Here is a 15518-nt window from a genome sequence, read left to right as displayed (position 1 = left end):
ATATCGAAAAATCCCTTTTTAGTGTATATTCTGTTGACGTCACCTATTAAAACGCAATTAAAAACGCAAAAAACCGCATGTAAAATAGTATAAATAGAAGCCGAGTTCTTCACGGTAAGCCTTAATCCTGTCCCTTTCCCCGCTGGGGAATATCGAAAAATCCCTTTTTAGTGTATATTCTGTTGACGTCACCTATTAAAACGCAATTAAAAACGCAAAAAACCGCATGTAAAATAGTATAAATAGAAGCCGAGTTCTTCACGGTAAGCCTTAATCCTGTCCCTTTCCCCGCTGGGGAATATCGAAAAATCCCTTTTTAGTGTATATTCTGTTGACGTCACCTATTAAAACGCAATTAAAAACGCAAAAAACCGCATGTAAAATAGTATAAATAGAAGCCGAGTTCTTCACGGTAAGCCTTAATCCTGTCCCTTTCCCCGCTGGGGAATATCGAAAAATCCCTTTTTAGTGTATATTCTGTTGACGTCACCTATTAAAACGCAATTAAAAACGCAAAAAACCGCATGTAAAATAGTATAAATAGAAGCGGAGTTCTTCGCGGTAAGCTTTAATCCCGTCCATCTCCCCCCGTAGGGGAATTTCGACATGTATATTATATAAAAACACGTGCATATTCGAATGCAACGTTGTGTCAAAATTTCAAAGGAATCGGTAGGAACAAACAAACGTTGTATTTTATTTATATAGATAGGTAGAAAATGATCTGCTTAGGTCCATTCTCACTGAAAAGCATAATGCCTTACAGAAAAGCAAACTTAGGTCGTCGGAAGTTAGCGCCATCTGTTGGACATAAAAGCCTTAATCCATATATAAATATATTTTTGAAAGGGGGAAATGGTGATCTTCACATATGCCACAAACCTTCGTGGGAATGTATTAAACAACTTCCCAAAGTTTCATGGCAATCGGATAAATGGTGTGGTAATGCATGAAGGACAAACACACACACACACACACACACACACAGACATACATTCGTTTTTATATATATAGATAAATTTTCATATTTTAACGTACTTTGCATTAATTAAAATTAATATTTTATTATAACTGCATTATGTATCTTTTACAAATTTCTATACTACATGTGAAAAAAATGATAAGATTGCTATTGTATATTCGAATAATTCAGTGGCGGAAGAAATGTCAAAACTGGGTCAGTTTCCAATCAGCCAGATTATAGGCATTGGCGCATGCCCTTTACAGAGCACCAACGTCACCTGGTTTAGCTGGTGGATGCTTCACACACAAAGCTTCTAATTTTATATCCCGGACCGGTTGTGGGCTGTTAGCCGCCTGCCTGCTAGATATTCGGCCGCCCTTGCCCGATTATGTGAATCATGAGTAGACTAGATCAACGACGGGCAACTCCCGGCCCGCGGGCCAGCTATGGCTCGCGAAAAGTTTCTATCCGGGCCGTGAGATCTTTAATAGATTATTAAATTGGAAAAATAACTAATTAATAGTTATTTTTACAATTCTTTGTAATTTTCAAAACGATAAGAGAAATAAATGTAGTAATTAACTTTTTATTTATTTATTTCATATTTGCAGACTAAAAAAATTACAAGTCACAAGAAGGCGTCAATTAACTACTACGGCCTGCGGAAAAAACATAAAATTTATTCTGGCCCATGTTATACAAAAGGTTGCCCACCCTAGACTAGATTTATGACTTAACCCAAACGATAGGAATTTACTGGCATATTTTTATGATAGTTCTGTATAGTTGACAGGAGTTTTAAAAAAATCCATTAAAATATTTGATATATTTATTCTGCGTTCATTCTGCTCTCCCATCTTATATTACATATGGATTTCAATGTTAAACCTGTGATATTACGATTTAGTATGTCCCATCTGTAAGGGGATGCAGAAAAATGTGTAAAATTCTAGTACAGTGTTAAAAAATTAACTGTTACTTTGGCAGCATCATTTACAATCAAATTTAATGAATAAGACGTACAATGGTACAAAAAAAGCTCTAGAATTTATTTTCCTTAAATTTACGATTTATGTATCGGTCGTCATAAAAATTCCTTTCCACTTCTTTCCCAAGACTACAGATATTCAAGTACAAAGTAACCGGTTTCAACTTATTTCTACTTAAGAAGTAGTTAAATAATTAAGCGATTAGGGAATTAGAAACATATATAAAACCTTGATGAAAGAGCCAAAATTTTACTTAAACAGAAGTTTAACTGAACCAATCTCTTGCCGAGTTCAGTGGGATCTGATCTCTTCATAATATTAGATGTAATAAAGACAGAAATTTTTCCAGTTCAATGAGAGTGACCCGAAAAGTTGTAAATTTTGGAAATTTCCGTGAACACTTGGTCCTAAAACCAATTAGTCAGAAAACGAACGAATGGACAATCTGTTAAGTTTAACATATTTAGATTTTTACAGCTATGGTGAGAAACGTTTAAAATTTACAACAACCCCGTCGCGTCCTTTGATATATGCTAATGATGCGTCAAAAGAGGCATTTGACATTGACCGGTATCGGCACCCTCGGGATTTGGCACGCACACACCTACCTGGACCATCTCTGATTCCATTCATTAGCCACTCATAGGGAGCTATTTCACCAAGTAGATTGTTTTAAGATTTAAAAAGTAAAGAATATTTTGTTATATTTATGTATGTTTCTTCACAAAGTTATATTTAATTATAAGTTTCTTTAAAAGTATATTCATACAATTGAAGAATTTTTTTGTACTAGGTATGTGTATTCGTCACACATTTTGTTTTACCAAGTAAGTTTTTCTGATAATTTTAATTTTAGCCCTTATATTGTGGCTAGTGATTCAAAAATTTATTTTAAAAAAGTTTTGGCTCAAGACCATATAATAAAAAAGAAAACATTATTAAAAGAGAAAGACCAATGCCTAAATTAAATATAAATACGTCAACAAAAAATTTCGACATTTTGACGATAAAATTTATGACGAATGACGATTCTTTCGTAAAATTGAAGCAATTTGAAAATCAAAATAGAATAGAATTTAACATTGGCAGACAATATAAAATAAATATTGAAAATTATAACAAGATAATTAGGATTAATAGATATATCTAAATTAATAGATGTTATGTTTTTTCTCAAAGCAAGAATTGGCATTTAGAGGGCATAGGGAATTTATTGAATCTAATGACAGAGATAATTATATTGAACTTTCTTATTTATTAAGTACGTCAGATAATCTGTTAAAAATACATTTAAAGAAGTATACGGTTTTTACTGGCTTATCGAACAAACGAATACGAACGGGCCCTGATGCACAATTACTTGATTGCCCCTGTAAGTCGGCTTTTTACAGAAACACAGCTTCCCTATCATCAAATGTCACAGCACGCCACTGTTGGTGAATGTCATATGTTATTTGTACACTTGACCAGATTGCATCGTAGACTTAAGCAGGGATTTTGGGTGAACAAGTGTGCACCCAAAATTCCAACTTCAGCTTTCTGTTTACAAGCATAAATAAACATGTATCACCCAAAGTTTGCTTCATATGTCTAGAATTTTAAACAATTTAACATGACAACCAAATTTAAACTCCAGCTTAATAGTTCTATATTCATTCCTATATTCATAAATGTCGCTGGCTGATTGGCAACAATGAACAAGTTCAAAAGCTATTACACACGAACTAAATTAAGTTGTTATGAAGTAAAGTTTAAAAGAAATTGAGTTTCCAAAATCCTCCACTAAATCAAACATCATTGCTTCTATTTTGAAACACACTAAATAAACTTTAGATTGAAACATTTATCTTGTTCAGCTCAATTTTCATGTGTTGAAAACAACAAACGTGATCCTAGTTATAATTACTCATTAGTTATAATTTTTGTGTTGTAATAAAAGCCAAAGTACTTGTATTGCCTGTTTTTTTTTTTGTATTATTTAGTTCATTATCTTGTTTTTTATCATTACTGATACTAACATTTTCTCATCTATTACTTATATATAATTTTCAATAAGTTAGAAGCTGTAAATTATTTAGTTATAAATCACTGATGTCAAACACTAGTAGAACAATCTGATTATACTAAAATGGGTATTACATTATTTCACTAGAACCAATACTGCTGTCTTGATTTTATATATATATATAATCTATGTATTTAAAGTAAAAAAATGGTTGCTTTTACTATCTAGTGAAGTACCAAAGCACTGTTCATTTGGATATGCTCCTAAAGAACAGGAACAAATATTCCGAGTTTTGTTATCAATTAGGAACATTTAAATATGATCTTTCCACATCTTTCTAAAAATAATCTCCTACCATAACAAATACATTTCATTCTTAACTTAATTAGATAATATAAAGAGATCAAACGTGAAATACCTTAAATTGTTCTGCCTTTAATCGTCCTTCGATACTCTTAAAACATTCTTGAATGTATGTAAAAACCTCTGGTAATTTGGCTTGAAATCTAAATTAAACATTACGTTAATGAATATTAAAATTTAATATTTTATAATAATTAAAAATAACAATGACAATAATTAAATTACCCTTTTCTATAAAATGATGCATTTGCAACTTTTACGCTACAGTTATGGAGAATGTCAGAAACCAAATAAAGTCGCGCTATCTGTAAAAATAGATATTGTTTAAAATTTAAGTACTATTATGATAATTATTAATATTTAATGCATTTCTTTGATTAATCATGTTAAATAATATGTAATTATTATTAAAAATAAGAATTTTAAAATGAAATCATCTCTTGGTAAATACAAGGACATGTTTATAAAAAGTAATATTACATGCCGATTTAAACAGTCCAAAATGTTGTAATTCCATGGAAAAAATGAATTTGAAAAAGTCAATTTGATCATCAAAAATAAGATGAAAAGTTTATGTCAAAATATTTTTTTTACTGTTTATTCATTTATATTCAATTTCATCTTGTATTTATCCATATTATAAAAATAAAGAGTACAAAGTAAAATAAACTTCTTAAATTTTTCCTTGACTTAGAATAGCGTTTGCAAGAATGTTTGATGACTGCTCCCGAGAACAATAATTCTCATTAAAAAATCAACAGATAAACATAAAAAGCAAGACAAAAACAATAAACACAAATGTAAAAAATAAAAGAAAAATTACTTTAAAATAATTTGAAGTAACTGATGCTCTATAATCCTAACAATTTTGAGAAAACAAATAAAAATGGACTTACGAGTAAAAGGGTGCATATATAGAACTGATTCCTTGAGTCAAAAGATGAAACAAATAAAAATATAATTTGAATTTAAAATACTATTAAGATAATGTATTTATATAATAACATGGCATCAAAATAACAAATGCAAAGAAGGGATTGAGAGAGGAAGACGAAGAAGCATGCAAGCACATTGCTACTTTTGGTTTGGGGAAAGTGACTGAGTCCATCAAGCAAAAGATAAGATTTGTTAAGCTCAGATTGAATTTTGTCTAAATTAGAGCCTGAAGTCATAGCAGGAGACCGTAATTGATGATAAACTTGATATTTGCAAAAGACAATGAATATAGAGTAGCTTTCGAGTAAGGAAATTGGTTTGCAATTGCACCATAACATCCATCTATCAATTGAGAAATTTTTAAGTAGATGCTGAACGTGACTGTTAAAATTGAGTTTTGAATCACAGACGATGCTTAAATCATTAAAAAGTATTTAAATAGATTTGGTTGCCAGAAATGTATAAAGGGAGATGGGTAAAACAAATAAGCAAAATAACACAACACCAATTTATCAAAAACTTGTATTAAGATTGTAATGTAAAAAGTAAGGAGAGAGACATCATACTGCAAAGTTAAAATTATTTTAATGCCAGCAACACAGAGGAGGATTTTTGAACAATGGCAGGAGAAAATATTAATGAGTTGAGCACTGAATAAGAGAGTACCAAGAGGGAAACCCCAAGGAATGTCAACTAGAAGAGAAAATGGAGCAAACGAGAAATCATCCAGGCATATAGTGTAAATATGGATTGAGACGTACTTATTCAACAACCGTAGTAAAGCCAAGGAAATACACTCATTGTCATGAAAATTAGCACACCAAGAAGTTGTTGAATCACTGTGCAACTTGGTATGCAGGTAAATCTCAAGTATATATTGAAATTATTAGAGTTATAGCATGATGGCTCATTGCATAAGGCCAGCAGAGGGTGGTAACATGCATCCCCCCTTGGCCTATAAAAAAGTATGCAAAAACATTCATCTATAGTTTACCCGTTGCAACAGAATGCCATATCACTACATATGACTTTACATTACAATCAAAGACCATATGAGTGACTAACTGAGTTTGAGAGGGAAAGGATCACCAAGTAAAGAGAAGCTGGATGGACATCTTGTTGAACAGCCCACCACCTAGACCGTTTTGACAACACTGTCAAGAGGTGTTGAGCCCAATGGACAAAAGAGAGCAGGAACATGTGGCACCCTGGGTTGGGACACCCCTAGCAGACTAACCAAGAGAACTGTCTGGTCTTCTGACCAGCGTGCACATGCACATGGCTGAACATATCTTTGTCAGCCATCCAGACACAGGTGGTGCCATTATTATGGGCCTCCATGACTGTATGTACCATTTAGAAGTTCCTAGGTCAGGAACATTTGGTACTGCAGTGGCCATTGCCTGTGCTGCCATTGACATCCCCTACCATTTCCTCCATTTGAAGTCGTATCACTTCCAACAGGATTGGAAACAATGGAATGGAACTGGGTCATCTACAGTGACAAATCCAGATTCAGTTTGGACACTGTCAATGGCCGTGTTTGTATCCGGAGGCTCCATGGCCAATGCTCAATCCTGCCTATGCTTTGGAGTGGCACACTGCCCCCATGGCTGGTGTGCCATCACACAACCTCTAGTAGTGATCTGAGGGACCATAACGGCCCAGTGATATGTTAGTGACAGCCTGCAGCCACACATGTTGGAGCTCCAAAGAGCCATTTTCCAATGGGATGATGCTCAACCACATGTAGCAAGGATGTCATGGAACTGTTTTTATCATACAGTATACTTGAGATCGACAAGGAAAGACCAATCTATCAAATGTACATGTTTTGAAGTTTCTTTCTGGTGGTAATTGTTCCATCTAGGAATTAAAATAAAACTGCTGGGATTGTAAGATAGAATAAAAGAGTGGGTATGGTCAGATTTAAAGTCATTGATCGGACGAATTGTGATATGAATATTATGAAAGAAAATCAAATTCTGAAAGGAATTACTGTGTGTAGGGAATGTGGAAAATGCAACGAGTTGTTTAAAATTACAAAAGTAATAAATTATATGCAGGAAAAACTGTCCGATATATTTGGAATGAGAATAAGATGGGAGTCTGGCAGGCCTTTGGATATTTGTGCAATTAAAATCACCTAAAATAATAATTTTATGGGCTGTGAGAATTAAAAAAAAGTCTTGGTACATGATAATCATGATACAAAAGATTGGGACCAACAGAAGCTGTAAACAACTACAAAAGTAACGAAATATTGTGGAGTATCAAAGACAAGAATGTTACTGTGATATTCAACACTTTGGCAATTTGTAGTCAGATCCATAATGGGAATTGAACCATTTTTTCTCATGGTTTAAACCTCCAGTTTGAATTATACATATGAATTTCTCTTTTGACAATATTTTATTTAAATTATTAATAAAAATTAGTTAAAATGAGCAAATCATTATTATCAATAATTTGTTACCAGAGACTCAATGCTGCTTTTATCTAACAATTAAACCTTTTCTTTTTTTAATGCATATAACAAAAATAATATAGTAAAAACAAAAGTTTGACTTTTTTAATTTTAAAATTTATGGAATTAGACAATTATGTAAATCTATTTTCTTTTCTCTTTGCTGACTATTAAATACTGTTGCATACATAGAGATAAAGAGGGTATATAGTCTCAATTATTTATAGTCAATTATAGTCTAAATCTCAATTATTTTCTAATTAAATCCAAAATCTTGTTAATGATAAATAATTTTATAAAACCTTCCAATATATCAATCATAATTACTATTTACTCCAATATTTTCAATCACAAGAGCCAAAAAAATTGTCTTCTGATCAAAATGCTTACTAAAATATATAAACAAATATTTTAATTAAAACTGAATTGATTAAAGTGATTTAATTTTATAGAAGTTTCTTAAACAATATAAAAAGTAATTGAAGTATATAATAAATATTTAATAGGAAAAGATATAAATTTAGAAAGCGGAGACGTTCCTAAATTCAGATCTTTTTCGTAAATCCTAAGTAGATAATTTTTAAAAGTTTTTCCCCAGATCAAGTATTTTTAGATTGTCTCGGCCTATCTTCAATGGGCATAGAAATTTTGAACAAAATCAAAAATTAAACAAAAAGAGAGCAAAGATCAACAAGAATGATAATTAAAATTTTAAAAATTTGCATCCGTTTTTGCAGTCTTGCTCTATAAAAATATATTAAGGAATACGGAATATTCGTTTTGATCAAATGCTCCCGAGTAATATTGACATAAAACGAGAAATTATTTAACATTCATTTATAACTTTTCTTTAAATGTAAATGGCACTCGAGAATTTAAAAGTAAAGACCAAAGCTGCCAATACCAAGTTTAATCCCGAGGAATGAGAGGAAAAATAAATTTTAGTGGACATTTTTACCCTAATTTATTCAAACTGTTCCCTCTTTTTTTCTCTCTTTAGACTTGAAGTCCCGTACTTTTATCATATTCTGTATTTGTTGTTTTTTTTTAATGCTATTTGAAACAATTACTATTGTATAAAAACACCACAGAAAATTTATGATAAAATGCAGAAATATAGAAAAGGTCAAAAAAGATCTAATTAATTAATATCCACATCATACAGATTATCATCAGATGATTTTTAGTCAATTTTAACATGTTAGAGGCAACTATATAGCCACGTTAACATTTATTATATACAGCCATTGTTAACGTTTTTATTTATGCTCATCTACATAAAATGGATATTTTAAAAATGCCTTAGCACATTTTTAGGAATGCAAAGCATAAAATTTGAATTTAACAGAATTAAAACATCAGTAAAGTCAAACAAACAAATTCGTTTTACTATAAACTATTATTATTATTATTATTATTATTACCATTACCAAAATAACAGAATGATTTCTTTTAAAAAATGGCTGATGATTTTTACACATCAAAAAATACAATGGAAAACTGTTGTTCCTGATGAACATGACGAAAAATGAAGACATTTTAGCATCTTCTATGTATTTTTTTTAACAGAATGATTATTTAATAACATATATAAAAACTTTAATAAAAGTTATTTTTAACTTAAAGTTTTGAAAAGATTAACTCAATTCTTGGGTAAGTAAAAAGTGGACTGATTGCATAAATTGCTATCTCATTTACATACAGGAAACATTGTGTAATGTTTCTTAAATGTATCAAAACAAGCTTATAAAAGTTAAACTTCAGACCAAAGAAGTTCTAAATGTTAAGGAATGTGAATTTTGTACTGTTATTCTCAACTGTTGGGGGCGTCACATCGTCCCGTACCTTTTTTTGTACTGATTCTCACCATGTTACAAACTGTCACAGAAGGTTTGTGCTGGTCGGCTGTTCTTTGTATTTGTTCAATTAAACATAGTTTACAGTCAATCGGTGTATCATTATACACAATCTCTTCACTTTTAACACTAAACAATCTAATAAAGCTGATTTAATTAACTTTGAGCATGCTACACTTGCTACAATGTCCATCTGATGTTCTCTTAGGCATGTGGCCAACGTATGGATGGTAGCACTTGTATAATATTTATTAATGTCCAAAGAAGGAATGCAAAAAAAAAACTTTATAAATTTCTGATTTTTTGAATAAAAACAAGACATTTTTCACTGATAAGTAATTTTCTTGAGAAGGCCTAGGGCAAATGGATAATATATAGCTACTATTTCTAAATAAGCATATTAGTTTTTGTGATATGACATCTGAAAAAGGAATACGAATTCTCGAAAACATCGACATCAAATTAGTGTATGTCGTAGAACGAGAAAAAAGTAACTGCAGTATCGAAGAGTGTAGCCTGTCTTCATAACAGCAGAAGTGACTTGTATTAATTGAATAGCAACTCCATGTTTGTGTTGATAATTATAAATAAACGAGATGTGTTAAAGCAGCCGTAGCAGCATTCCTGAAGATGGAAAAGTAAAAATAAGAATTGGTAAAAACCACAGAATCTAAATCAAATTTATGAAAGATCTCAAAGACTAAGCAGGAAGAAGTCTTTTTATGAGATATAAAAAGAGCAACAGTATTATTGTCATTCTCCTTGAGTGAAAATTTAATTGCAAGATAAACAGACTTTAAATCATCTCTATAAAGCTACCATTCTAATCTGTTAAATTCAAATTTTACATTCTACTCGATACCTAAAATGAATATTAATTTGGTATTAATGAATGAAACCTTTCAACGGTTAGGAATATAATAATTTTTATTTTTTTCATTTTAAAATTTCTAAGCACGTTGGAGATAGTATCCAAAACATTCAAGACGAATAAATGTTTAAAAATTATCTACATGAGAAATTTAAGATGCAGATTATTAAAATTAAGAAATATATTTAAGAATAGCTCAAAATGATTTAAAAAACATTAGTTTATGCCTAATGTCTGAGATAGGCTTTTAAATTTTTATTTTTGTTTACATTATGAATGTAATAAATATAATGATTAAAATTATAAATGTTGTTAATTTTTTATATATCTAATAATAATATTTATTTATTTATTTATTGAAATAAATTTAATAATTATATTTTCTACTATTAAAGTTTATTCTGTTTAAAATAAATTATATATAATGGCAATAACTATTTTACAAATGTCTTTACAACTTAATGCATTTTTACTAATGTTAAAAAGTCAATTTTGAATGGTAGAATCATAAATACTAAAATTAGTAAAAGATATTTAAACATAAACACAAACTAATACAATGTGATTCCTATTTACAAGTACTATATCTACAAGAATTGGATACAACGCACTGTTTTCTTTTATTTGTTTCCTGGTTACAAAACAAAATATTCGATACAATAAGAACTGCAACGAGATTGAAATTTTTGTGCGTTACAAATAAATGGCTCATAGTTTCCAGTCTCTGTTTTCTTTGTTTCGTTCAAATCGTGTGTCTGTTTGCCGAGGTTAGTGCTATTCATTCTAATGTGGTTTTTGCAGTTTGGTGAATTTCATTTCTACATTATGACTCCCCATGTTTAATGATTACGATTTCATTAATTAAAAAACAACTTTATTTTTTTTCTATTTTACTTGTTTTCTGCTCACTTATTGTCTTAACTAAATTTCCTTTTCCTATTAGGGGCATTCAAATGAATCCTGCCCAGAACACTGTTATTGGTTACAAGGATGACAAAATATGAATGACTTTCATTTAGCAGTTTCTCGTCTGTTGATTAAGTTATGGTCATCTTTTATAAGATCTGTAGTTGTGTTTGCATAAGACTATAATCATCTCTTACTGGATAAAACATCTGTATAAGAAAGATCAAAGTGCAGTTATTCAGTTTTGAGGAGTAAAGAGGTGCAAGTTGGATGACGAAACACTGTATTTAAACATGTACAAGACACCAATACCAGCATACCTCAAATTTGTAATGTGTTTGTAATAGCTTGTTCAATTTTAATTCATCTGTTTTGTTCTGTGTTATAAATACTTGAAGATGTCTGTTATATACAAATGAAAACATTAGTAAAAATTAGTGATTTAAGGTATGCTGGGGTAGGTGTCTTGTATGTGTTTAAATTAATATATACCAGTTCTGGAAAGTTATAGACTCATTATAGTCATTATAAACCAATTCCTAAAAATGCAGTCTTTGATAGAAATATCTATCTTCATTTAAACACAAAGTTTGAGATGTCATCATTGACAAGAAAAGTTATGTGGATTTTTTCCTTTGATGGTAAAGGTCCGATGCTCAAAAAGCTCAATGTTGCCACATTAACATAGGCGTTAGACTGCCTTATACTGAGCATTAAGAATAAGTGGCCCACCTATTTGTTCTAAGGAGTTGTCCCAAGAAACATGCAGCAAGTGAAAGGGGAAACCTAAGAAGATTACAGCACAGATATGTCACCACGCAATTATCACACTTTTAATCCAAAAAACAGCCCTTAAAGGGCAGTATTTTGCTTTGGATGCCAAAGTTACTTGGGCCATTCAACACTTCACTCAGTAGACGTAAGACTATTTTAAGAAAAAAATTAGCCACTTGATGGCACAGTGGGATGCATGCCTCAATGCTTTTATTTAATTAAATATCTATTGTGCATTATCTATAAACTTAGACAAGCTGATTTCAATTGAATATTCCCAACACTGTTAATTAAAAAAATAGCCAACGCCTTACTTTGCTTACATCATAGTCTCGTCTCTCATTTCTTTTATATCAGTGAATAACTCAATCAACATGTTATTTTTCTTGATTTCATTTATAATTATTGGTTGAAAGGTAAATGGCTATTTTGTAGATAGATATTTTTAATGTTACTTGGGAACTTATATATATATATATATAACTAGATTATATCAGAATTTAAATTTCAATCATAAGAAATAGTGGAGAAGTTCATCCTATTTATGAGATTTTGATTTACAACTTTTCAGGAACAAGGTATGCTTGTAAATCAGAGTCACACTGTATTATAATTATTATTATCATCATATTTATAAATTAATTCAAATATTGACATTGCTAATTTAGATTAAAATTATTCAAAACTAATTGTATTTCTTTAAAAGCTAAATTAAATAAAGAATAATTTAAATTAAAGATTAATAATTAAAATACCAATAAAATCTTTGAGCAGAATTCTACAGAATTGAATTTCTAAGAAACGTAAAAATATCAATAAAATTATTTTGTAAAAATAGGAAAACTTAAAAACTAAAATATAATTCTATGGTAATATTTACTAATCTATGATCTATAGTTAGGATATTTTTAAGAATTGATCTATCTAATTATTAAGTTTTTAAACAAGGTTTTCCCTCATTATATCCCAAATAAAATTATTATTTTTGATAATTATCATGTGATATACCGAAATATAAAGCATACCACTTGGGCATTATCATCAAACTTTAATAATCTATCAGTATTTTTTCATAATTACTTACATTTAATGCTAATTAATATCCCAATAAAATTTTGACAAATCATTAAAGCTTAATATCTTAATATTGTTGCCAATGTTTTAAGTAATTGATATTAAACAATTTTAATTTGTAATTTTAAGTGTAATGTGATTAAACTTTTCAGCTACTTTAATAACATTTTTAAATTACATTATATATATATATTTTTAAGAAATTTAGTTCCTATATATTTTAAGCATTTTCAAAAGCAATAATTATTTTGTATGTACCGTATATACGTATTCTTAACATTAACGTACCTTCTTGTGTAACGGAGTTTGAAGAATCGACAGAGATTCCGTAATACAATCGACTATTTCTTCCGCAGCTTCTGCGTGATCAATGCAATAAATCATGGCTTCTGCAATATTTTGTCTTTCAGGAGTTAGATTTCGTAACAAACCTTCTAGCTTATCTCTCTGACTATAAATGTAACATTAACATTAACATAATTCTCAGAATCGTTGGTAGAGATTTTAATTAGCATCAAAGGTGAAGAGTAATTTCAGACAAATTTTCAAGGCTTATGCTCAAGACTAACAACCTGTCATTTAACATTCCCTTTTTGGGTTCTTCTTTAGGTGATTTTTCCACTAATTCTTCTGGCATTCCTTGTAGATATGGATTTAACGGAGGTGGTTTCCAAATAGATCCGTTTTTAAACATTCGGAATTCTTCTGTACGCCATTTGCTAGGGTGGTCGCCCTAAAATTCAAACAATAATATGTTGTGTTAATATTGTTATAATAAAATTTTACACTTGATAAAAGATCATAAAGTTTAATTTTCCAAAATATAAATTGAATACATAAATATTTTCCCAAAACAAAAAATTTTAATTGTAAAAATAATTCCTTTTAATAATCTTTGCCATCAGAATTTCAAATGACTGACACCTTGGAATAATATTTGTTGAAGACAAGTACACAATTCTTGATTTATTATTAATACGTCGGACTTAGTGATGTTTATGTGTGTAATATTTATTTTAACCACATTTATTCCTTTTTCAACGTAATCACCATTTACATTAGAGACGTATTTTTCCAAATGTTCAATCTATGTTTGCATTCTGCACATAAAATGACTTTCTGGTTTTCCTTGACCCATTTCACAATAATAGTTTGAACTCCAGCATCCAATGAAAAGTATTTGATCTTTCAGTACCTTTAATTTTGGGAATGAATGGAAGTCTGATGGATCCAATTTAGACTGTAAGGAGGGTTGGAATAACCTAAAATTTCGGTTTTATAAGGAATGATCAAAAACTTTTTGTTTGATAGTACTGTAGTTATATGTATGATATGTACTGTATCTGAAATGAGCCGATGAAAAGCAACTGATCTAGCTGTGCAATTAGTAAGGTGAGTTGCACTCAGAATTACACATGGAATATGTAGTACACATTGGCATTGTTGCTATCAAATATGTCCATACAGATCAATGTGCCATTATCCTGATTTTGGCTGCAGAAGGACAAATTATTGGACATTCATTGCAGAATGGTAAAGATGCATGGGGATGCATGACTGTCCAACGCCACATTTTGATATAATGTGCAAAGTTCTGTGAGAGTCGTAACAAAATACGTCCCATGTTAACAATGCCGTCAAGCAGAAGTTGGACACACTTAAATGCGAGATCTCCGGAGCATCTGCCATAAAATCTGAATCTCTAGCCATTCAATTTTCATACCTACAGTCCTCTAAAAAAGTCTCCGAAAAGAAAATGGTTCCAGTTGGACCGTGACATAGAGAGAGGCACATTAGACTTTTTGTGCAGCAGCCAACTGACTTCTACCAGAAGGAGCATTGTTAACCTGGGCAACTATCTTAATACCAGTGGTGATTTCTTCCAAACAGAATGAATTTACCAGGTCTGACAGCCTTTGAACGAAAACTTCTTGATCAATAATTATATGTCTTCATAGTTTTCTTGCTACAGCAGGGTTTTGCATTGTCATAGTACCAAAAAACAACTTTCTATTCTTACCCTACAAATAAGTGTCTTGAGTGCTCATCACGTTATACTCGTATAATACTTCACTGATTTGATTCTCCTCCGTTTGTTAGATACTTTGTGTAAGTAACTCCCTTTCAATTTCATAAACAAAATGTAAAAATGTTTTATTCTAAATGCTTGAAATTCAATAATTCTTTGAAAATTGGACAACTGTAAGTGGAGATTATGTTGAAAAATAATGGTTAAAATAAATAATTTTTACCACTTTTCAAAATTGGTCACATTATTCTGCCTATTTTCAAATTAATTTTATGAAACTGAAA

The 15518-nt window shown here is 30.4% G+C and overlaps 1 protein-coding gene across 2 annotated transcripts in view; it reads right to left on the bottom strand.

Annotated features, from left to right (window-relative positions):
• The window catches only part of LOC136976828 (U2 snRNP-associated SURP motif-containing protein), a 171880-nt gene that overhangs the window by 31785 nt on the left and 124577 nt on the right, over positions 1 to 15518 (bottom strand). For both annotated transcript variants that reach the window (XM_067272219.1, XM_067272226.1), the window contains 4 exons: positions 13778 to 13938; positions 13494 to 13656; positions 4547 to 4626; positions 4377 to 4464 (listed from right to left, as the gene is read on the bottom strand). In XM_067272219.1, coding sequence (XP_067128320.1) covers positions 4377 to 4464; positions 4547 to 4626; positions 13494 to 13656; positions 13778 to 13938 — 492 coding nt within the window. The remainder of the gene's footprint in view (positions 1 to 4376; positions 4465 to 4546; positions 4627 to 13493; positions 13657 to 13777; positions 13939 to 15518) is intronic.

Source organism: Centruroides vittatus, unplaced genomic scaffold, assembly GCF_030686945.1.
Source record: "Centruroides vittatus isolate TY-2023 unplaced genomic scaffold, ASM3068694v2 contig_1112, whole genome shotgun sequence".
In the NCBI taxonomy this organism is placed as follows: Eukaryota; Metazoa; Arthropoda; class Arachnida; order Scorpiones; family Buthidae; genus Centruroides; species Centruroides vittatus.
This window is presented reverse-complemented; position numbering and strand designations above follow the sequence as displayed.